The sequence below is a fragment of the Neodiprion pinetum genome, chromosome 6 (genome assembly GCF_021155775.2).
Source record: "Neodiprion pinetum isolate iyNeoPine1 chromosome 6, iyNeoPine1.2, whole genome shotgun sequence".
Taxonomy (NCBI): Eukaryota; Metazoa; Arthropoda; class Insecta; order Hymenoptera; family Diprionidae; genus Neodiprion; species Neodiprion pinetum.
The window spans coordinates 6,124,458-6,149,329 of NC_060237.1; the positions used below are offsets into that span (position 1 = coordinate 6,124,458).

The 24,872-nt window shown below is 44.2% G+C and overlaps 1 protein-coding gene across 7 annotated transcripts in view; it reads right to left on the minus strand.

The window, feature by feature from the left end:
• Positions 1 to 24,872, minus strand: part of Zir (dedicator of cytokinesis) — a 58,805-nt gene that overhangs the window by 31,952 nt on the left and 1,981 nt on the right. For 3 of the 7 annotated variants that reach the window (XM_046632335.2, XM_046632333.2, XM_046632334.2), the window contains exons 7-21: positions 24,521 to 24,745; positions 24,176 to 24,456; positions 23,773 to 24,088; positions 23,325 to 23,630; positions 23,024 to 23,229; positions 21,176 to 22,945; positions 20,982 to 21,109; positions 20,623 to 20,885; positions 20,233 to 20,492; positions 19,633 to 20,067; positions 19,194 to 19,546; positions 18,916 to 19,118; positions 18,486 to 18,805; positions 18,328 to 18,372; positions 13,920 to 14,173 (exon numbers count right to left, since the gene is read on the minus strand). In XM_046632335.2, coding sequence (XP_046488291.1) covers positions 14,014 to 14,173; positions 18,328 to 18,372; positions 18,486 to 18,805; positions 18,916 to 19,118; positions 19,194 to 19,546; positions 19,633 to 20,067; positions 20,233 to 20,492; positions 20,623 to 20,885; positions 20,982 to 21,109; positions 21,176 to 22,945; positions 23,024 to 23,229; positions 23,325 to 23,630; positions 23,773 to 24,088; positions 24,176 to 24,456; positions 24,521 to 24,745 — 5,271 coding nt within the window. In that variant the 3' untranslated portion in view covers positions 13,920 to 14,013. Of the gene's footprint in view, positions 1 to 13,919; positions 14,174 to 18,327; positions 18,373 to 18,485; positions 18,806 to 18,915; positions 19,119 to 19,193; positions 19,547 to 19,632; positions 20,068 to 20,232; positions 20,493 to 20,622; positions 20,886 to 20,981; positions 21,110 to 21,175; positions 22,946 to 23,023; positions 23,230 to 23,324; positions 23,631 to 23,772; positions 24,089 to 24,175; positions 24,457 to 24,520; positions 24,746 to 24,872 lie in introns of those variants that run through there. The other 4 variants (XM_046632337.2, XM_046632339.2, XM_046632336.2 and 1 more) reach the window with 2 other exon arrangements.

The following is a 24,872-nucleotide window of genomic DNA, read 5'->3' on the forward strand; positions in this document are numbered from 1 at the left end:
ATGTTCGCCGCAGGGTTTCAAGCCTGGATATGACACTCGCGTGGCGTAACGAGCCTGGATACCAGGGCTAACGTAGGCGGAGACACCTTGTCCGATAATACCGGTTAACAGTCCGTAACATCCAACCGAACGGGCGGTGTACGACCGAATTATCGTTCTTGGGTCGGGAGAGTGCTCGTCTATATCCCAGATACGGCAAATTTGATGAGGACATGGAGGACATACGGCTCCGGGGCCGCCTATCGCTGCGGCATGGCCGCACTCGGTTTACTTGGACGTACTTATACGGGCGGGACGTACGTACGTACCTGCATTTACCCGTGTCGTGTGTATCGAGGCTCGTGTTACAGACAATAGGTATGCCAGCGATTGCCCCAGGCGTGTATGCTAATTGGGCTTGACTACCTCAACAGCCACGGTTGACGGGTAGAACGACAATCTCAACCGCCCGAAACGCGTATCGACTCTGTTGAGGATCGACCCGAACGGATCGGAATGGTAGAATTTTTTTAAGAGATCGGCGAACGGACAATCACATCATTTTTAGACATTTTTTTGGGAGGTGTGGTCGTATTTTTCAAATTATTGTAATCGCGAGAAGCGCGAGGCTCTCGAGAAAAGTACAAAGATTTTGTACGCTGGAATTAGGTAGAGAAATGCTTGGATGGGTGGCAAGGGAAAACTGTGTAAGTGACATTGTCGATTGTGTTGAAGTGACTGGAAATAAAGCATCAATTTCACAGCGTTTGTTTGTGTAATTTCGGTATTTGCTATTTGCGTATTTTTTTTTTTTTTTTTTTTTTAAGGTATCTTTGTGGCCTACGAATTTATCAATTTGATAGATGCTGTAATAGATTTTTTAAACAAGCTACTTTCATAGACACGCGGTTTTTGTACGCCGATCACATTCGCGATCGAATTTATTGCATATCCAAACATGCAAATTCGTTCTGGGATCGTCAAAAGATTACACGAACTGACCCCAGCTCCCCCCGCAGCACCGTTTCATCCTTATATTATACGTACGAAACGTTGAATATAAAATCAATGATGAAAACTGATGAAGTTTTTTTATCGGATCAGTTTGAAAGCCCAGCAGGTATTAAAAAGAAGATAAAAGTTACGGGGTTGCAATTTCTCACTAGAAAAACCAGTAGAGGTATAATTTTTTGTTTATTTTTCTTTGTTTTTATTATTCGCGCATACAAACATACACATACACACACACACACACACACACACTCGTGCAAAAAAAGTAGAAAAAACAGCGTTAAGCAATTTCGCCCGCATTTCCAGCAGCGAACAACGAGGAAAAAGGTACTTTATACATTTCAGTTTGAGGAGCAAAAAGATATGAAAAGAAAAAAATTGTGCCGACTCCGCTAGATTTACCTTATTGTTAGCTAGTGATTTATGGTGCTGTACAGTAATCGCGGAAACGTGCCGGCACCGCGAGTATAAAAAATTGTTTCAAACGTACCGACCTATAAATTTCGGTCATTTTAAACATTTTAGCATTTCGCTATTCCATTTCCTTCTATTCCTTTTTTTTTTTCTTTCATCACCTGTTTACAGTCAGCATTATGGTTTAGCAGACTTGTTGATTTACAATCCGAGGCAGGATTGATATTCCGAAATTGAAAAGTTCCGAAAGCGCCTAATTCAGAATTATTTGGTGGCGAACCTTCAAGTAAAGAAATCAAACTTTGAAGAAACAACGAAGCTTTCTATGTGCGGAAACCCGACGGCTCAGAGTTCCAAAATGCTAGATCTCGAAAATTCAAGTTACGATAAAGCAAAATTCCGAAAAATTAAGTTTCGATAGAGTAAAATTCCGAAAGTTAAACGGCGTAAATTTACTCAACGATTGGGTGTAAAAAATAAGAACAACAGAAGATCAGAATGACCAGGATTCCGAGCGTAAAAATATCGAAAATCCGAAACAAAGAAAGATTAAATTGGCGAAATTTCACCAAGCCGGAAATTCACAGGACTGAAAGTCTTGGATCATTCGGAACTTCGATGTTTCATTTTTTGAATCTTTCGGAACTTTGAGTTGTCGGGTTTCGGACAATTTGAAACACTGATATTTCGTCAAAGTTTGATTTCTTTACTTTAAATTTCGCCTACGAAAAATTCAGAATTTGGCGCTTTCGGAGCTTTTCAAATTCGGAATTTCAACCCCACCCCTACGGTCCCGCCCTTAGAACTTGCCAAGGGTAAACGCTTGCACGGCATCATTTTATGGGCAAACACGTATGAACCACATAACATGTACATAATAACATACGTACGTACGCCAGTGTCTATTTACCTTGAAAATATGTACTCGAATTACCTGTACAGTGTGTGTATATAGGTATGCACATACGTAGACATGTGTGCATGTATGTATACATACATGTATAGGTTTGTAAACGTTCCCCGGTATATAAGCCAACAACGATTACTTTCAACCCCCTCATAATTTGCCAAACTGCCTCGAAATTCTGACACCAGCATTTCACGAAGCCTCGCGATATTTGCTGTTGTCGATTAAAATGCAGGCCTTGCAAAATTCCTCGCAAATTATCCACGTCGCGTTCCGCTCTGTTCGTTTTTATCTTTTTTTTTTTTTTGTTTTAGCTGCTTTCGTTTCTCTTCTTTCCCCTCGTACAATCGTTTCAAGAGCTGAAACGGTCACCAAAAATCAGCGCCGATACGACGATTTCATCGCATTCGGATGTCGAATCAGCTCAAGTTGCATTCGAAGGCGATATCGCGCAGCTATGAATATACCAGTCGATCTTCCGAAATATATCCCCACGATTTGACCGAGAAAAAAATACCGCCAACAGTTTCGATTGGGAAAAGAAATTTCGGGGAATATCCGAAGACGTCGTGCGATAAGCATAAAGGGTCGCGGTCCTTTTGGCTCTTGAGCTAAACCTCCTCGAGAGGTCCTCGCATCTAGGTCCTGCATGTTAGGTATGCAGCGTCGCGGGGCTGGCAAATGGGGAAGGTAAAAAATGGGCGTACCTTCGTATCGAGAGAGCGATAGAGAGCGAGGATCGCTTGCGAAACGGCGGGTTTTTGCGACGTATCCCACGTCTGTTACACGGGGAGGAAAAAAGTCTCGCGTACCTCGTTCCCCGAGGCTACCCCCCAAAAACGCTTCTTCATCCTGGCGTAAATATTTACTCATCTTTCCAAGGTACGCAGTTTTAATTATATTCTATACATACATATATATTATATATTAGTACATTATAAGATGTACCGTATACCGCACATGTGCATCATTCTGCGAATTTAAATTCTGCGAGGAGGAATTTTCGCGACCCCGGCACCGCGGAAGTTGCTATATATATATATATACATATATACCTATATATAATGTACGGATGTACAGTTTAAGGGTGGGAGCTTTCGTTGCGGAATTGAGGAGGGAAAGGGGGAAGAAGCTTGGCCGACTCTTCAAACACCCCCCTTCGTGCCTCGCTCTCCGGGCCGATCCGGGTCCCGCTTCCGTCTAATGGGATATCGATATATTCATAGGAATTTCGAAGTCCCGCGAGGAACGCGGGGGATGGATGAACGCCGGAGTAGCGGGTGAAGGCTAATTGTTTTCGGCCCCCGCGGATTCCTCATCGGGGTTCAGGGATCGTTGCGCCTTGAACCGAAAGCCAAGGGACAAGGCAAGCCGAGCCAAGGCAGCCCTCGTCTCTCTTCCTCCGCTCCTCCACTCCCCCACTTCTCCGCGGTCGGACATTCGGCTCGGGACTGCGGGCCAAGAGTCGGCGAAGGGAAAAACGACGAGGTGAAGAGAGAAGCTAGGGAAGGGAAAGGGGAGGACGGGATAGAAAGGGAACGAAAGGAAAGGAAAGGAAAGGGATCGAAGGGAAGGGCGAGTTAACGCTCCACTTGGGGTGCCACGCTCCGCACTCTATTTCGCGCTCCGCCACGTAATCTCTGACGTGAAGGGAGGCGCGACGACGACGAGGAGGACGACGAGGAGGAGAACGAGGCCGGTGACGACTGCGCCCATTCCTTTGCTTTGCATTCCCTTTTACCGCCCAACTCGCAGAGCCCGTCCAGGTATCCTTTAAAGCTGCGTTAGACCCGGGAACGCGTTATCTTTGCAGTAGCTCGATGGCAACCTCCCTGCAGTATAGCCAGGTTATACCCGCCTTTGTACCGGCGGTAAAACGTCCCTCTGTTTTCGGGCTCGGATACGTTTGTCCGTAAAGTAGAAGAGAGCGAGGGAAAAGGGAGAGGAACGAACCTGGTATAGTTTTTTTTTTTTTTGTTTCTTTTTAGTTTTTCTCCACCTGGCGTCTTGTTTGCGACCGATAAAACATTCGCGGTATGCAACGTTGATGCAGATCTTTCTTTTTTTGTTTATTGCATTTTTTACCCTGTACAAAGTCGGAGCAACGTATAAAATTAAAAGCTGGCAATTTTCATGCAAATTATTCTCTCGTTAATTATTTTTATTCGATTTATTCGCCGAAAACAATCAGCTGTTCAATCTGTTCGACGCCGTGTTGCTTCGGGGAGAACTGATTTTTTTCGGTCTAATACGAAGATGAATTATCCTGCCAATTGATAAGTTTGCAAATGCAGCGAGTTTCGCTAAGTGAAAGATATAAACTCCCTTCGTCGCGATAATACAGTCGCTTTTGCGAGGGAGTCGAAGAGAGTACCAGCGACAAAAAGATTGTTTCCTTAATTTTCAATGAAACAAGGTTTCTGTAAGAGGAAGTATAAGGTATATAAATAAAATAAGAAGCAGGAAGTCTGGAGTCACGGTGAGCCGCGTGCAAAAGCAGTCATACCTCGGGTATAAGGTATACCTATAATGTACAAGACAAAGAGGAAAGATGCGCCTTTCCGGGTGCCTTCCACCTCTCGTTTCTCCCTGAATTTTCCGACTCGGAATCAGGGCGGGGAGGTTCGTTTAGAATAAAGGGAGAATTGCTTCAGCGGAATCTAAGACCCTCGCGAAATTGAACAATCATTCGAATCCGTTCCATTAACTTTATCGAGGCAAAGATTTTTGTACAGCCGGCGGTTTCCGGCCCTTTCGGTTCAGCGCGATCAGGCCTGTATTAACTTCCGTTTCGATTTTCGCAGGCTCCCAGTGACGCAAGTATCCGCGTTTACAGCTTTTTCCTTCTCCCAATTCCGCACGCGATTGCAGGTGAAAAGGCCGTCGCCGCAACTCGCGTTTATTTATAATCAAAGCGGTAAATCTCAAGGCAGTTCCGCAGTGTTCCGTCCCGTTTTATTTCCTCCCCGCGTTACGTCTAAATTTCCATTCTTTCCTCCGGCCCGCAACCGCCACCCCCGCAAGTTTTCCGTTCGAACGAATCGAGCTCGCTGCACATCCTGAAATATACAAGCTTGCGGGTACACGTGTGCGAAAACCGCTGTCCCGAAGAAGTGGGACAAGGACGAAAACGTCGGTCGACCAAACGCGAATCGAATCTAAGCGCCCGCGATGGTCGAAGACCGACGTCGAGCGTCGGGACGCTCGGATACCCAACGCATTCCGGACGCCATCCTGCTGGGAAATTCGGCACCGCCGTCACCGTCACCGGAGACAAGATGACACGCCTAGAGGCGACGACACCCCGACCGCGTCCGATATGGAGGGTGGTGGAATAAGAAGAAGAAGAAGAAGAAGAAGAAGAAGAAGAAGAAGAAGAAGAGGTAAAAGAGGAGCAACAAGAAGTTATTGGAACACATGGGGCGATCAGATTTCTCCGTTGTATTCCTTCATCTTATTTCGCCCCGGTTCCATTCATTTTTTACAATTCCGCACGCACGCCCCCGGAGCTATCCTCGATCACTGAAATCGTCGCGAAAAGGTAGCGCGGAGAATATTCGAGGGCGTCTCTCTTTTACGGATATTATTATTATGGTTAGGTATACGAGAGTTATCCGCAACCGTCGAGTACCACGGCCCACATCCTTATACCTAAGGACGTTACGTCTGGCCGTGCGTACCGCCAAATTGAATGCCCGGAGCTTCTGACCCCGCCAGCGGAAACCGGGCTCAAAGAGGAATTCGTTGGTTTCACGGAATGAGGATAAGATTTGAGAGGCTCTGTGTGCGCGTGTCTACCTACGCAACAACCATTTCGACTCGCAATCGGATCGGAGATGAGGGAGGTTTTCACTCGCCTGTTTTAGGATACGCTTGGCGGAGTAACGAGGCGTTCGCCGGCGAAGGTTTAAAAACCGCAATAGTATTAAAAATTGATATAAACGCGCGTAGACGCGATGCAGCGGGAGAACTTGATCCGGGCTGGGCGCAGCTGATCCTAAAGAATTCAATACAACTGTGAACAGCGTGCCACACCAGCTGCTGCACGAAAGTTACCCTCCGGTTGGAGAACGGTAGTTATATCAGACGTAGGATACAGGGTGGAATATCGTCGCTGATATTATCGCTTCAAAGTTTTAAAAATCTCGGCTTGCACGCAAAAGAAAAAAGTAATTCACACTCGATATCTGAGGGCAAAGATCGCGGTGCTGAGAAATTCCGAATCACGATTTCCGTTAAATATATCCACCCCTGCGGTACCCACAATCCCAATAAGAACTAATCAAACCTACACCTAAAACTGGACTCGAAATACCCGCGATAAGAAAAACTAACATATTTTATTTACACCGCGTGCAGAGATTCAGCCCCTTACCCCATAATCGGCGTATCCTCGTTCCAAAGCTAGGCGAGGCTGGGGGTGAAAAATAACGTAAAGGCCGGCAAATCGCGCTGCAGATGCAGAGGGGAAGGTTACCGGCGCGGTAAGTAAACCGTAACGACGGATAAAATTGCAGGCAAACCGCGGACCCGTCGACGTCGACGTCGTCGTCGATTCGACCAAGCTCACCTGCACCATTGCACCTCCGAGCCTCGGAGACGCTCCTCGTCGTCGATCCCGTCTGAATATTGGAATAAATTGTGGGACTGCTCCTCGGGGTGTACCTTCGCCGCCCGAGACGCGCCCAGGGTGTGTACCTCAACCCTCGACCACCCCCAACCCCCTGCCTTACCGGGATGCGCTCGGAAGACGAGGTGAGGAGGGTGGGGTGGGGGGGGGGGGGGGGGGGGATTGGGGGGAGGCCCTTATCGCGTCCACGCTTCACTGCGCTTCGGGGATGAAGGCACCCCCCCAGCTGCACCGAGTCCCTCGATCTCGACGTCGAGATGCTCGGTCGTACCTAGATAACGGGTGATTCGCCTTATTACTTACAAGGTGCAGGGGTACGCCCTGGAATCCGTGGAATTCCGATGGTGTAAAAGCCGAGGAGAAGGCGATTCTGTGATTTTACCAGACAACTATTAAGGTGTACGTGTGTAAGGATGATGAATTACAATTGGAACATACATACGTGTATGGTAGAATGGGCTTCGATTACACCATCTTCGTCGATCCAATTATGAGGATATTTTGAGAGGTTTAAAATTTTTCAGTAGGTACTGCGACGGAAGGTGAGAATCATTCAACTATTAATAAGTTGTAAGAATGATTTACCCATCAAGGATAGGATGAATATCGAACGCGGATCATTATGTAACGTGTAGGTTACCAGTAAAATAAAACACCCGAAGCTTTGCGAAGCATATTGAGAGAGATTGTTAAATATCCTCGACAGTGAAAAATCTCCGGAATCGAGTTCGAGCCTCGCTTCGAACGAAACAATAAAATCAGAGAACCTGAAGATAAATCAAGGACGCGCATGGGTTCTACACGTTCTGCCGATCTTTTTTCCTAACGTTGTATAACCGACATCCCACAACCTCTGGAATTCACCCGCGGGACTCGGGATGCTAGTGAAGACGGACTGCAGTTTATCGGGGAGCAAAGTAGGCGGGACGGATAAGCGTGTGTGTGTGTTTGTGTGTGGAGCAGACGACGTCTTAGACCCCGGTTTTCCCGGAGACGGGAGAGGCGCGGTGTGGTCCAAGTCTCGTTCGACCTTTTGCAGCATCGACACTTTCGCGGGGGATGGCGAACGGGTCGTTTAATTCGAGCACGTATAAGGCATTCGATCCGTCTAGTACATGCGAGAAGACAAGCGAAGTGCAGAAGTGCGGAGAAGCGTTGGAAGCCGGCTGCGCCGCAGACGTCGATGCTCCGGATGAAACTTTGCATGGAGCGGTTTCCGCGGGGGAGAAACGACGCGTTTCGATCGGATTTACCGCGATTGGCTTTGTTCGAATATACGTATAACCTTACCGCTTCCCTTTTCTCTACTTTTACCCACTTTCTTCGCGACAAGAATCCATCCATCCCTTAGTGGGCATCGATCGCGGTCGCGTTCCGTCGCCTGAAAACCGCGAGTGTCGATCATCCGTCGATCACTTTTGCAGGGGTCGAAGAGTCACCAGGGATATCCTTGTACCGTTGGGTTCGATACGACGGGCGTTACAGAGACTCAGACACAATTAAATCCGTCTCCTTCCCTGCCTAATTTACCAGCTAATTTACTTTGCCATCTGTTCGTCGTGCTGCGGCTCGACCGCCGCACTAAAAATCAATCCCCTGGAAAGCATCCGTGCAAGCCGACAAGCCGCAGCTTACCAGCCGCGTCTACCCGATCCTGCAGAAGCTTTTCATCCCCCAGGCTTGTACGACCGCAAGCTCCCCGAACACAAATCGGTGGCTCTTTAGCGGCCGCCTTGCGCCGTCAATTAACTCTTTTCAATTCTCGTTCGCAACAATCAACCGTTTATATGGGAACCTGGTTTAGCTGCTGCCAACAGTTTTGCCCGATTTCTTTGCGGTGAGCTGGTACGATAAATTCCCGTAGGTGATTTACCATTTCCACTGAATTAGCCATACCGGAGTGGAAGTTGTGTAAACGGCCATTGCGGAGAACGGACTAATTAACCTTGTTTGTTAATTATGCATTTGTTTAATAACGAACATTATACACTAGCGGCGCACGTTCACGTCCCGGCACCGGAATATTTCAGAAATATAAAACCACGAACCAATTCCCAGCTCCGGTTCTGACGAATGCTTGTTAAAAAGTTACGTCATGTAGCCAGTCGCTACAGGCTGCGACGAGGTAAAATAGGCACGAAAGTCTCGACGCTGTCGGTCTAAAGAGTACAAAAACGCCAATTGTCCAAGTTCGAGTTTCCGTCGTTCCTATATTTGAATTTTTTTCACATTTGCCAACTTGCAATAAAATGCAGCGAGGATTATTAGATGGCACGATTTTTTTGCGGATCATTTCGGAAAGTGTACGTCGGGCAGTGTTCCGAATCAAAAAGACGAAGGATATTACTTGCAGCGAAATTTTTCCCGCGGTCTGTATTCGGCACGTCTGATCGTGAAACAGGACTCGAGGAAATAATTCAGCAGTTGCCTACGAGACAGAGTCGAAAGCTCAAAGCGACAAAGAGCAGCTCGATACTGCAGTTTTGGGGTCTCCCGATTTCCCTGCGGGAGTCGTGTAACGACCCTGGGAAGGAAGACGACGGTTCGTTTTATAGGTGCAGGTATAGGAAGGAACAAGACGAGGGAGGTGCTTACCTTATACCGTCGCGCTGTGCAAGAAGAAGAAGAAGAAGAAGAAGGCGATTCAATTTGCTCCTTTTCTCTCTCTTCCCCGATCGCGGCTGCTCTACTCTTCGCTCTCTTATTTCTATACCTTTGTTTTTCCCTCTTACTCATTCTCTGCTTTATCGCTATCTTTTCTCTTAGCAACGGCAATCGAACTGGCGGCCAATTTCGCGAGGGTTCACCACCGCTGGCTGCAGGCGCTACTCGAACCACTCTCTTGGCAACCCCAACCTTCACCGACCACCCTTCACGGATGTAGTTTTACGCCTAATGTAAACCGCCGAATATTCCCCAGGGCTATAAAGCACGGGTTAATTTTATGTCTTTTCAAATTCATAGCTTTTTATTTATCTATTTATTTATTTATTTATTCATTTATTTATTTTGTAACTTTCGTCAACTTTAGTGATATAAGGAAAGCTAGTATTGGTTTCAATGGAGAATCACTTTTTTTAATTTCAGCGAATATTTGCGTTTTCTAACCTCTAGAATCCGCAAAAACCGATTCTTAGAAGAATGTCGGCCTGTCCAAAAAACTTCCGCAATGATCTCGGAAACGATTTGATGAAAAAACCTGAAAATTACAGGATTTTACAACCAAATTATGGACGTGAAATCTGTGTTTCTTCTTTTGTTCGATTTTCTCATGGGATGTTTCACGTGTCTGGAGTGCGGTGTAATCGTACGATACATCACAGGTACGTAACGAACATATCTGTATAAAAATACCGAACACCGGCGGATCCAATTATAAATCTTTGCATACCCGCAACGCAATAATTATGTGAAACTGTTGAATTACGAAGTAAATAAATCCAGATCGATGTGGTACATGATATTCCCAACTCTTGTTGTAACCAGTAAGTAGTTACGAGATACGAAAAAACATTATTGTAAACAAGAGAGATGTGCGTAAAGGTCAGTCTGTTTTAGATAGTCAGTAGGATAGTGTAAAATTAAACATCGTTCGATTCTCGACACTAAAACGTCCTGAACTTCTATAGAATATTTTCGGTGTGACATTCAACACCGCATTTCTAACAGCGAAGCCGTTGTCTGTAATGCCGATGTATATTTAACAAACTTAATTATACATATTACAGTACGGAAAATTAAAAGTGTGTTTTACTGCTGACAAAATCTCAATCCAATTCCCCACGCAAATTTACAAAAACACATCGCATATCCGAAAGCTGCCGGCAGGTACGCGCTTCATGATTAAACAATATAACGAACAAGAGCCCCGCGGTATCTCCCCGTGTTACACGTATTATACCCACCGAATAATTTTTTCGCGATCCTTTACGCGGTTACAATTTTCGCATCGCGCGTGATTCTCTTTTTCCCTCCGGCACCGCGTTTTATACATTTCCAAGGGTGCGATTCCCTCGACTCGAGTGCCTGGAGCGACGAGGTTTGCCGCGGCCTTTGACTCCTTCCGTTGCCTTCCGTTTCCACCCTACGATCGGCAGGACCAAGGACCCGAATCCTGCCAAATAAATCCCTCGGGTCCTATCTTCCGCGGGTTCGTCATCGCCGGTTTGATCCGCGGCTCCCGCCCCCCGATGCTCCGTTGACAATTTCATTTCGACGCGTGCATGTGTCGACGGTAACTTTGTTCCGCATTTATCCTCGCGTCGGATCGCGTCGCGAGTCACTCTTTATTATATAATACGCGTACATCCCCAACCAGGGTTACATTACGTTACATTACCGTTAGATTACACGCGGAATCCTTGATGGTGTGGATCAGCTTTGAGCAGCGCGGATCAAACGACCTGGGAACTGATGATCGCGTTAACGCTGTTAGTAAGATCGCTTTTATCTTTTCCTTGGATCTCAACTCTTTGGAGTCGGGTCGTTTTAATGAGAATTTTTAATTCCATGCCTGTCCGCGAGAGGCTTTCGCTCAACTGCTGAGAAATTTAGTCCCTCCAAGGCACGTCAAATATCAGCATATAGCTTGTTTTGAAAACTTTCAATCAGCACAATGGCTTGGCGGTGCTCAAGCCAGGTAATTTTAGGGCAAACAAGGGAAAGCTTTGTGAAAATGAGGGGGCATTGGGTTTCAAATATATTTTCGCAGTACTGACCAAATAGTGCAAAACTATATACACAGCAGGGTGTCCGGTATTTTGGTCGTTTTGGAATTTTTTTCGATTGCACTAAAAAAATATATTCATATTACAGTGAAAAAAACCTATATATAAAAGTTTTCGGATAATTTTAACACGTGTCGGAAGTCGGTTGAAATGTTTAATGTAAAATACGTTGGAAATTTTTCACGTTCTTGAATTGTTTTTCTTTTCTTCAACTAAAATGTACCGATAAAATCAATTTGATGCTTCAGAACAATGTTTATACTTCCGATTAAATTTAGGAACAAAATAATTTGGGATGATCGCACGTATTCCGTAGAGAACGATACTAAATTAAACCGTAAAACTTATTGTTCTATGAATTATAAAAGAGTTTGGAGATTCAATGCATATTTTTGATTTTATTTTTATTTTTTTGTTCCCATGTTAAGTTGAAAGCATAAAAATTGTTTTTAAGCGTCGAATTGATTTTTCCAGTCCATTTCAGTTGATAAAAAACAAGCATCTAACTGGTAAAAATAAGAGGGTTTTAGGGGACACTTTCAGTTTTAGACTGCTTACAGGGGAATAAAAAAAAATTGGTTACTTTTAGGGTAATAGGGGATCCACCGTGCAGCCTGTAAGCGTCAGCTTTATTTTTATTTTTTTCCTAAGACGTCAATTGAAAACCAGGAAGCTGCAGAAACGGAGTAATTACAACCGAGTTTTGCGCGATTGGTGCGATGTTACTTATCATTTCGATCGCGTGAGATTCAATCTGAATGCCAAGTTTTCAATTCAATATACCATGGCATCTCTCTCTCTCGCTATCACTGCACCGACTAATTAATTCAGACGTAGATGCTAAGGCGGCTCCTCTTCGGTGTAGGCGTGTATAACAGTAACGTTATAAAGCTACAATTAACACGCGAGAGCTCCGAAAGTTTCCTCCCTTGATACCTGCGTAATACATGAGCGAACGTAGTCCCTGCGTTTCTACCGACTCATACCAGGCTCGGACAAGACGTAGCGAAAGACTGAAAGCTGAGAAAGGGAGGAAGAGAGGGCGTGGAATGAGAGGAGGGGAGGGGAGAGATTCTCGAGAGATTAGATCCGCCGAGGCGGAGATCCCGGAGACTCGGCAGTTATTAACAATTAGCTTCCGTTTCCGAGTCGAGCCTGCAGGAAGAGGTCCTCCCTCAACCCTCGAGCCTTGACTCCGACTCCAACCCTCCGAAGTCCCTCTATAATACTTCCGAGTAACCGGAGTAAATTCATCCGGCAGTTATTGCGGGGGAAAAGTTTACGCCGGAACCGCCTTGCCTGTCAACGTTCCTCAAATGTGATAATAAATAACGCATCGATGTACCTTATAACGTGTATTCACGTTATTTGCGCGGCGCAACGGCGAATGAGACAATTTTAACGTATGTTTATCTCTGAAACGTGAGACCCGGTCGTTACACCGATCAAATATATAATTTGTCGCCTCGTTTAATCTGCCTATATTTCAAGATTTTCAATAAAATTCCCTCATCTTTTTTTCTACATCTATATATGTATATACATATATATGAGGGTATATGTTTCACAATTGATTTGAATTTCGCGGATTTCAGGCAAGGTAGCGAAATTTTATGTGTATAGATGTTTCGGGTTTCTGCTCCGAATATTTGAAATCAATTTTAAAGTCCGAATGCCTGCGTTATTAGAGGGACGTTGAAAAAACCCAATTCAAATGGAATTTAAATTACAAGCATTCGATTAGTCAAGTATTTTGTCTCGGGATCCCTAGTGGAAAATTTTACAAACTTTCTGGACATTTTTCTTACAAATCTGCGACCGGCAGAGTTTAGTTTGAAAAATTGATTACCCCAACGATTTTTGATCATTCTCATTAGTGTTGCGGTAGCACCTTGTCATTTAAAAAAAAAATCTTTCTTATAATCAGAGTTAAAAACGGCTATAAGGTACGATTCGGATTAACGCGCAGGGATAAAAAATTATGGGCGTTAGATGCGGCCAGAGATTTTTGGGAGCTTCGTTATTTCCAATTTGAAAATTACTCTCCTCTCCACAGTGCGTGGTAATCTCGTTGGCATCGTGCCCACTAAAAATATTCGAGCAAATTTTATTACCCGACTATGCTCCGACTTTTCCTGATCAAATTACAATTTTGTCTCGATTAAGAACCGAACCAATATTGACAATATCGAGCGTCTAATAAACAAAGCTTCTGATCAATCGGTATTCAAAAATACGTTTACGACTTATTTAATGGTTACGGAAGCGAGCATATGGGAAATAATAGTTTCTTACAATTTTGCTGCTCCTCTGGAAAGCTTTTGTCCTGTCTTGTTCGTATGCCTTCATGAAATTTCCTTACTTTTCCCTGACTTCCGTGACGATTTTTCGAAACCCCTGACTTTTCCTCGACCTCCGGGCTTTCGGTGACCAGTGGCCACTGCAAGGTTGGTAATCCAGGATTCTAACGACCCTGGAACAACTCTAGACGAATCTCGCGCAAGCCTGATGATAATGGAAAAAAAAAAGTAATATATGAAAAAGGAAGAAGAAACGGCGAAAATTTTCCACGTCCAGGAGCAAATTCCGGGACAATTACATTATTCGAGGATTTCCGTGACGACTGGACACAAGTAGGTAGGTATACGTATATGTATAAAAGCCGGTCGCAAAGAAGGGTTAATATTCCCCCGGCATGGATGAATCTCATCCTGGAGGATGGCGCGGCCCGCAAGTTTGTCTCCGGTGAGTCCGGATGACAACGGTCGGCGGATAGCGCGTGGGTCGGCACTTAATTACACGGGTCCACTTCCACGAGGGATAAAGTCGAGTTTGCTCGTTGTCCATCTCGCGCTTAAAGGTATATATATGTACCGGCTTTCGCGGGGAAGGCGGTGTGCGTGGGTGAGCATATTTGCGTACATGCACACCCAGCTATAACGCGGAGTGCCGATAGGAGCGTGCCTTGGTATGCCAATGCGAGGTAACGCGGGGCGATGCGCGCGTTAGTTTAACAACTAAAACCGACGCACGCGGTCCGTGGAAATAAGCGCACAAAGGGAGAGAGAGAGAAAGCGGTTCGTCGGAGGGACAAGTGGGCTAATAAAAAATTAATGTAGAGCTGAATTAATATTAACGAGGGTTAATCGGTCCGAGCTTTGATTAGAGGGAAGGCTCGTATCACCCCTCCGAACCACAATCTGCAAGTTCGAGGGTTCGTTCATCCTTTTCGCCTCTCTCCCGACATTACGGGACGGATCTTAAAAAGTCGAGTTTCAGATTTTCTGCTTTTTCACCCAGCCCATCCCGCATAATCTGGCAGAATTCCCTCTCGTTATCCTGATAACAACATAAGGGTAACATTTTTTCTTTCATCTCATTTTTTCCATTTTCCTTTTTCTACCTCTTCGAATTCTCCGCAGAGTTTCACGACTGTTTCACAACTTTATCTACTAAATGTTCAAGATTTGCGAAAGTGTGATGTGAAAGTACGATAACACCGGCCTTTTATCTCTTCCTACTCTTTTTTAGCTCAACCCCACCTAACAAAAAAAAAAAAAAAACAGAAAAAAGAGCACCCAGTCAGTTCTGCTAGAACTACCGACGTGAAAATGCATGATACTTGCAGCAGTTCGAGTTCCGGACATATGATTTTAAAAAAAGCAAAAAAAGAAAAAAACATATAATCCGAGACTTATTTTCTCTATCAATTCAACGTTCCAGGGTATTAAAATAAGTCGGGATAGTAGAGAAATATATTTTCAGAGAATTACGATGAGTAACGGTGAGTAAAAACGAGGGCGCGAGTTGTCAGCATGATTTCCTCCGTTTCGGGAACAACTTGGTAAATTTGAAAAGCGGATCACGTCGGTACCGAAACGGTGAAACCAAGTGGGAAAACGTTGGACGAAAAAAGGACGGCTCGCTTGTCTCCTGTAGCTAAGAATCCGCACGCGTCTTTGTTTACACGTGGCAATGACGGTAACGTGATCCTGGAAATCCGCAATCAGCATGGTTCACCGATACCGAGCGGCGCAGTCGGAGTCGATCGATCGGAAAATCCGTTCTCGTAACATTTTCAGCCTCAGTTTCTTCGGGCTCCTCGACAGTTTTCCACGCAGCAATTTACGGCGAGAGGGCTTAAACGACGGTCCCGCAACTGATCGTGAGATTCGGAGGGAGACCGAACAAAAATTAGTTGCGAAAATTTTCAGTTTCAAGCATGTATGTATACATACCTATATATCCCTATACATTTTGTTTTAAATGCATTGAAAGAGAGGAAAAAACAGTGAAAAAGCAAAGAAAACCAGGGGAGCTACTCGACTGAGTAATAAATGCACATGGAAAGCGCACGGGACACTGTTTTCGGCGATAAGTGATTAAAGAATAAAATGAAAAAGACATGGTTTTTTACTCGGAACGCGACGTTTCTCCAGCCTGAATATTTAGACACCGTAAAAATTATATACGCATGTACGGGAGGAGCCGAGGCCTCGAGAAGCGCAGCCTGGATCCATTACGTGAGTGGTATAAGCACAGACGCTTGCAAAGCTATACGGACTTCTTCATGTTAATTCTACGTGTTTGCATCCGAGACATAAAAGCACAGGGTTGCTATCATCCGAGTTTCGGTAAACCCGGTAATTTTTCATCTCTCGAATAAAACCTTCGCTAAAATTTGGATTCCGATACAAAGAAGACAACTTGATAGTCAAAGAAATTGATCAAAGTAAACAAAAAAACTTTAAAAATCTTGTGTTTGCCGCAGCATACTCGTTGCTCCTACGACTTGTTGACAGTGATTTCCGGCCGATTAGCATCCAGATCGCAAAGAATTTGTCTGAGTAGATATCGAAGCAAGAGGACCAAGAAAATATTCCCCAAATCTGGGCAAGTCCGTGTGAAAATCAATTTTCCAACCCGAAAACTATAGTTCGTGGCGCTATTCGTATGAAATTATCTCCTCCAGATATACTCTGAAAAACTGGAGTCTAAATCAGGGTTTCTGCTGAGTAAAGAAAAAAAAAACGTTTTTCTCTTTGAAACGGAGGAAGTACGGACTTGAAAGGATTCAAAGACGTTGCGATATAGATCTAGTTGGACGTAAACGAGAAGCAACACCGCGAGGTCATCGTCAAAATTTGAAAAAGCTCATCTCTGCTATATTTTCAAAGTAGTACAGAAAGGTTTGCCTAACTCGAACCGAACTTCAAATCGAACATATCCAGGCTTGGAACAACTCTTTAAATCGGTGAATTTTCTATTTCTGTACACTACACAATAGTGCCACGGGAACCGTGCAGTTTTTATTTTTAACTTCTCCCTTAGCGTAAACGATACCGAGTAAATAAAAAGGCTGAAAGTTCAACCCAGCAAAGACGATCCGCGTAGACCGCGTTCTACGTACAACATACACAAGACTACAGGTTTTACGAGAGGTTAAAAAAAGGAAAATATTGCGCCTCTCGTAAAAAGCAAGCCGTTATTCATCATTCGAGTTTATTTTCCACGTAGATCTTGCGGCCCCTTTCCGTCTCCATACCGAGCACCCGCAGTGCGCGAAAGCGAGGCGTGACACGGGAGACGGTGCACCCAGGGGCCCGGCGAATACGCCTGCTAGATATACGTTACGAGCATGTGTACTTTGCAAGAAGCATATATGAAGCTCGGAATATGCGAGGCCACTCTGAAATGCATAAGGGGGATAAAAAGCTGTGGCTGGTAATCCCCCGGGAGCCCAGTTACCGCCCCCCAGGCCCGCCGTCGACTCTCTCAGGTTTTATTCTGGCTGATTCGAGCGAACACGACACGTGCATTACACCTGGCGAACTCTGTCGGGAGGGCTTGCGAATTATTCAAATATCCAGTGGCGCGAGATCGTGAGCTACGCGTTTTTTTATGGTTTTTTTTTTGGATCAAATCATTGGGATCAATCGCGATCGTTGGGAACGAGCGACAATCGAGATATCAAGACACACTCGGATATATGCTTTCGTAGCTTGGCTATCATGACAAAATGTATATATTTATATAAGTTTCGTTTTTTTCCAATACAAAATCGTACATTACTTATTATAAGTAACAATAATTGTTATAGTATACTATGTGCTCGAGAGCTATAAAATATATCATCAACTGTGCGTTTCGGTATAGTTAGAACCGTATTTCTAGACGTTATTTTTCTCAGTTTTATCCACCCTCGAATAATAAAATGATAGCACACTATACCCAAACTTGAGTATAAATAAAATATTTGGCGAAATACTACACATGTGCTACCCGACATGTTCGCCAATTCTCGAATGACTTAGACATTGATATACATATATCAGAGATACTCGGTAAATTTATTGCCCTTTTTACGGCTCGCGAATCAAGCGCTATATGCTTGCTATTACACGCCAGCACTTTCTCGGTCACATTGAATATTCCAATTTTAAGATCGCAGTTCTGCGCACATTTTTGTGCTACACATTACGGCACCATACGTGTATAAATATAAAATCCTTTTGCATAAATACTAGAGTATTTAAGTACTTTTTTCGTAAGTACTCTGGTAGATGAGATTTCTTGTGAAAGAATATTTCAATACGATACGAGTATAATAATATCTTTGGTGAATACGATCGATAACTGTATAGAACGAGGGAACTTACCAGCGCGGTGACGTTGGTAACGTCTGGTTTGCTGACGCTGGTCCGCTGAAACAGTATAAAAACAAATTTGCAGATATATTGACAACCGAATATTTTATTAGTGTGACACAACGTACTATTATGCCTAATGATTATTTCATAGGGCTCTTTTACCGTACCTCCAAGCGATCAATGGTGTCAATCTTTCGGTCAACCTTTGGTAATTTCGTTCCAACTCTTTTTGGTAATCACGCTGATCGGGTCCGATCAGGTTTTTGTTTCGCCTCAGAGCGTCTAGACATTTTTTAGAAAAGTCTTTAAAGCAGAGCCGAAGTTTATGCTGCAGTCTCGAGGGCTGAGTATTCTGCTCTCGCAGGCCGGATAAAAAGACTACTGCTACTTCGGCTGGACCTTGATTCACCGTTGTCCCGATGCATCCCTGCAGAACCATTTGTAACATTTTTGCATCCGGAGGTTCCTGAGCAGTCGCTGCTGCTACCTGCGATAAGACAAATAGACTTCTTTCATATCGTGATAAAGAGATGATCATCCTTCCTTAAAATTCCGTCACGAATAGCAATACTGCTCTATCTGCAATAGAGTTTTTACCTCAGCTGTCTTCTTCTGTATATCTTCAATCGCGACCTCGATGGGACTTAATACAATCAGTTTTCTCGCTACCACCCGAATTCTCGTCTTCAAATACGGAAAATGCGTCGCTACAGTCAATATCGTCTTCCGCTTGCACTGTTCCCGCAACTCTCCGTGAGCCTTTCCACTCGGAGTGAAGGGGGTAGCAAATACAAAGCGTTCTGTAATAAACAAATTCTGTCAACATGGTGCTGATGATAGACAATTAGTTTCGAAAAAGTTCAATTTTTCCTTACTGATATTGAAATTTCGGTGAAACACCGTTGGCCTATGACGTAATTCATGAGGCTCGAAGTAAGGCTCGACGTAAGTTATTTGAACATAGGCTTTGTCCGGTTCCAATTTACTAGGATCTACCGGGTTCGAATCCTTTATTATTACGGTATTATCAGTGCCAAATCTTTCAGCGTAAAAATTCTCAAGCCTGGAAAATATCTCGGGAAGTTTCGTCAGAGTGGGCTCCTTGTAGACGAATTCGTCTCCAGCCAAGTCACCAAATCGCGTTCCGTAGAATCCAACTCTAAAATACGTTCCAAAGACACGCTTTCCAGCAAGCTGCTCCACTCTGGTATACGACTCGTGCAATTTCCTAATAAGCGAAGTGAAAACATATCGAAATGTGTGAAACCAAATAACATTTTTCACGAATAGTCGGTTTCATAAAGAATATTGTACCCGTGGATGTTCGCTAATTTTTTATAATCATGAGCGGCTTCGGCTATCGGCAATAACACTCTGTAAACGTCAGCGATGGCCTCGTACATTCCAGCAGCGTGGAGTGAGCTAGCCGCGTGTTCAAGGAGCCCAGCCAAACCACTTTCCGAAAAATCTGGCCCAAGACACAAGCCTTCTTCTCGTCTTGCCAATACGTCATCTCCGACCGCACTTTCCTCGAGAGCGTTTGGTGTCACAGGTGCCAAAGCGACGGCACCAACTGGCCGGCCTCCTCCACCGGGTTCCAAAAGGTGAAGATACTCTGCAACCAGAGCTGCGCTGTGCACTAGACACATGGCTGCTTCCGTGTGATTCTTCCTCTCCATATGCTGCTGCGCCATATTTGCTAACCAAGTCAATCTCAGATCTGGCGATCCTTGATATCCCTTTGCAATTCTAGGAAATTTTATAAATAATCATCTTTTTTGCTACAAAATTAATCCTTCATTTTTGAAGTAGACTTGCTTCAAGCGCCAAGTGAAACTACGCAAAGATAAGTAAATGTAATGGAAGATGCTTTTGCCTCCCTATTAAATAAGTATAATAATGGTTTACGTGTACCTGTACATCAAGTCCAAAAGCATCTCGGGATCTTCCTGGAACTCTTTCATCTTCACAGTATCAGATAAAATCATATGGAGATTGAATAACAAGTCCTTAACTTGCTCTGGAAAACTCGTATCCGCTAATTCTGTGTCACGTTCAGCATAGACCAAGACGGTCTTTAAGGCTCGCCTGAGAGCTCCTTCACTCGGCGCTCTACCACGACCAACTAGCGCAGATAGTGAAGTTGTTACTTGCATCTTTACTCGGGCAAAATTCTGACGAAAATGAAGAAAAACGTTATCAGGGGAAAATTTTTAAAACTCATGATTAGTTATGTATGCATGAAATTGTTTTGAATGTAAATTGAGCAATTAATCTGGTTTCAAATAACTTTCGTCAACTCACATTTCCAATTTCAAAATTTTGTCGCATTAGCAGATACAAACTAGCTGCTGCATGGCTTCTGACTGCACTTAAAGGTGAACTACACCTGGTCAGCAACGTCAGACACAAGTCTCCACACCTTTCGCTTTCCTCGTCAAAAAGCGCGCTATGATACTTGAATACCAGAGCTCTTTGAGTGTTAAACATATGCTGGAGAACTAAGGTGCTTTGATTTCTGGCCAATGCTCTAAGAAGAACTTTTAAGACCGCACCGACTACTGCACCTGGAATTAGATGAAATCAAGTTGGTATTAAAAGTATTAAAATTAACATTTCTACCGTTTTCTTTTTTATCATAGAACTTGAAGCAATTTTTGTACCTCCTCCGCCATCAGCTTGTACAACAGACTCCAGTGTATCCAAAACTACAAGCGAAGCCTCAGCTGCAAGAGCCCCTTCAATATGAGCATCCTGCTCAACAGCTCGGCCTTCGGTCTGCTCAGTTGGCCTGATTTCCACAGTAAAAACATTAATGCAAAAACTTCTAGTACAATTTTGTCAATTAACAACTCACCTATATGGCATTTGATCTTTTCTCCATCTTAGTCGGTCCCCACTGGATCTTTCCTTTCTTCTCAGCATCATTTCGCTTCTGGCACTTCCCTGACCCAGTATAACGTCTTCCAATCTAGACCTAATGTCACTTGTGGCAGCAGCTTGAGGTGGACATCTCTTCAATGCCTTTTTTCCTTTGTATTCAAACGCTGCCGTAGCAATATTCAGGACTTGTAACAGACTCAGAACACGTCTAGAGCTCAATTCAGAGCACCACTGTGCCAAAGCTGTTTTTTCCAGTCCTTTTAAAACCCAGAGAGCACACATTAACAAATGCCTGGTGGCCTCGGAGCTCAAGGAAACTCGACATTGCGTTCCAGCTACATCGGTCGACGCGCCTCCTGCTATTGCGAGTGCTACAGATTGTGTAATGGAACCAGATTCGTCCAGATAAACGCTCCTCTCCTTAGAATCCCAATGATAAAGTTGTGGCAGTGCGTCCATTATAATGTTTAGGAGTGGCAAGTAAAGTGCAGCCACACGGGATTTAGCTGATGGATCTGTGTACCTTGGATCTACATCGTGACAGCCCATGAAATAGCGAACAGTACCAATAGCTTTATTCTGTAGCATAGGATTTGGTATTTCGAGGGTATTGGCAAGGTCTGAGAGAACCAGACCAACGAGGAAATGCTGCTGTCTAAACTCCGAACTGAGTTCTGAGAATCTTGCTCGGTCTCCTGGTACCAGAGTTGATATTAAACTCCCGGAACTCCCGGTTGATGGACTGGGCGAAGCTGGAGCTGATCCTGACCACCCCATGTATCCAGTTCCAAAGGGAAGGTTCAAGGCCACGTAATGTTCGTGAGAACAGATCGTTCTGACCAAATCAAGCTTGAGGGCAAATAGTGCAGCAGAATCTGGTACATGCATAGATGACTCAGAGAGAGAACAACAACTGACACGAACCAAAGAGAGAACGAATCCTCTGTCCATGATGGACAGTAAATCAGAGAGAAAATTTCCAAGGCTTGAAATAAGATTAGAAGCTGTGCGGTTTTCTTTTCCACAGCGTATGATCACCTCAGACGTTAATGCCGCCGCGAGGGTGGCAACGTCGTCTGAAAACTGCGGGGAAAACCGCGATTTCCTTGGAGGTTCGACTCCGTCAATCTCTGACAAAGATACCACCATAGAGCGAACTATAAGCTCGAGGAAAAACCAGGAATGCGTCATAGCTAGTTCCCGTGCCTGCCCTGTTGAAACAACCCAATGTAAAGCTAACTCCTCATGCAGGAGCCTTCCTGCCGCCTGATTGTTAACAGACGGCGATTCCTGACGCATTGAGGCTGTTCTATCCAGACCCCTGGTATGGGCTTCCATTTCTAGGTCTTCAACAGGTAGATCTGGATTACTTCGAGCTCGAACGACGCTCGAGGTGTGTGACAGGGTCGGTAAGCAGCATTGATATGCTGTGTAAGTTGCCAGTAGAGGATGACGCCCGTGGGTATCGACTTGGTCATCTGGTAGGTTTGTCACATTCCTGACCAGCAAACCGAGAGCTTCGAATACAACAGCTGCTATATTCAAAGGCTGAGACGGCAAAGCTGGAGGCCTGACTAATAAGCAGACGAGCTGATCCAGCAGCTGAGGAAGCGAGCGGACTAATGCAGCCGGCGACGCTCTGGCCAGTTCCAACATTGAAGATTTCAACTCTGATTCCATTCCTGCTTCACCAATTCGTGGAGGTATGTGACCAGTTTCCAGAGAACCACAAAGTGAAAGGAATCTGGATTTATGAAGATTTTGTACAAGTTATAATCAACTATACATTCTAGGAATGATTGAAATTCTGTTCAAATTTTACCTGTCAATATACTTGTCTTGAGGATGTACACTAGACACAGGCTCTAAAATGAGCGTAAACACTCCCTTGTGAGCGTCTACCCATCTTGTACCTGGCAGACATACATCTGGTGCTATGTACGAATAATTTGCTGGTGGAGGATCTAATGTAGCTGGCAAACAGAATTCTCCAGACTGCAAGTGCCCATCCCTGAGCAACTGTAGCCACTGAAAAATTAGTTATCATCATTGGTATTATGCATTTTCTTCTCGATCTCGTCTAGTTTCCTTCAGTTGCACTACTTATTGATAACTATATTCACCGTGTAAGCAACTGGCATTTCGACGTTCGGTTGTTCAATCTTTTTCTGGCAGCTGATGTGATAGAATGTAAATAATAGATGGTGCTTAGCGCTCAAATCGGCAGGAAGTCTTATTTTAATTTCATCGTAAAAGCTTGGGTTTTTATTGTGATAAGAAACGGACGTGAATGCCTCGTGCGTCATTTCCGGGCATGAAGAACGACCAAATATCGCGGTCAGAGCATCTGCCTCATGCTCACCACCCATCAATTGTATTCTCACGGCTATGTTACGAGCAGACACTGCCCTTGCACTGAAATTAGCTTCCTAAAAATGAATAAGGTTACGAACTTTGTTAGAATGTGAAGGAGGTATAAACTATTGTACACGAGATGTTAACAACATTCAATCAGGATTATGAGTGAAAGTAAAGGCTCAAATTGACATACAATAAGTATACCCAGCTTACCTTAGGATAAATATAAAGCAGATTACGATATGACAAGTCTGGAGAGACTACTTTGCTAGGAAATTCAAGTATCTCTTTGAATGGCCGGCTCTTCTCGTCAGGATAAGGTGTCAATCTTCTCAGGTCCGGATCCAAGCATCGGGGAAGTTCATCAGGTCTTGGACTAAGGTCTAATTTTAGAATACCAGGTAAGCATTTCAATCTTTTCAAGTTAGATCCCGGCCTACGTAGCTCTGCCAATAATTTATACAAGTCTTCATCCCTCAGTCGCTCACCCTCCTGCTTGAAGAAACTTGATACAGTCAGAGTGATAGGCCTACGGAAAAAAACAAAAAATAAAGCAAAACAGCTTACTCGACAAATACAGATAGGGATCATTGATCATCAATAAAAATCTTCAAACCTAAAGCTATCTAAGCAGTTGGCAAAATCATCCTGGGACCAGCTACGTCGCTTGTCAGAGCTGCGCCTCTCCAAGGAGCCTCTTCTTGTTGGAGCTTCGACTTTCTTTCTCCATTGCTCTAGTCCTCCAGATTTTCTATCCAAGGATCCGGCACTTCCCGTACTCTCTGAATCATCAGTGCAGCCACCACCAATAACCCCGGAAAGATGAATGGCTGTCCATGCCAAAGGCATTCTGTAACGTCCAAGTCGCTCGCATGCTGCCACTGCAGCTGCTCTTACCTGTGAAGCAAGAGAAACAATGTTGTAATTCAATTAAGTTCAAATGATTTTTGAGTCTCATTACCTTATCTTTATTTTTATCTTCCCGCAAATATGGCTCGGCACATTCCGAGATGTCACCTTGCAAAACCTTCTCCAATCTTACGACCAGGAACAAGTCTGGACTTGGTTTACTGATATTGAAAACACAGCTTCTAGCCAAGGTGCTTGTATCACTGTATGCGATATGACTTCCAAGCATTCGTTTTAATCCCTCAGGATTCATATCAACGTAGAAGTTCTCTGAAACCTACATCAAGTATAAGGCTGTATTATTTGCAGAACAGTACAGAATAAAACTTGTGATCAGTATCTTGTTACTTAACTACAGTGGATTACATATTAAACCAAATGCATTCGAAACTGGTTGATAAGTT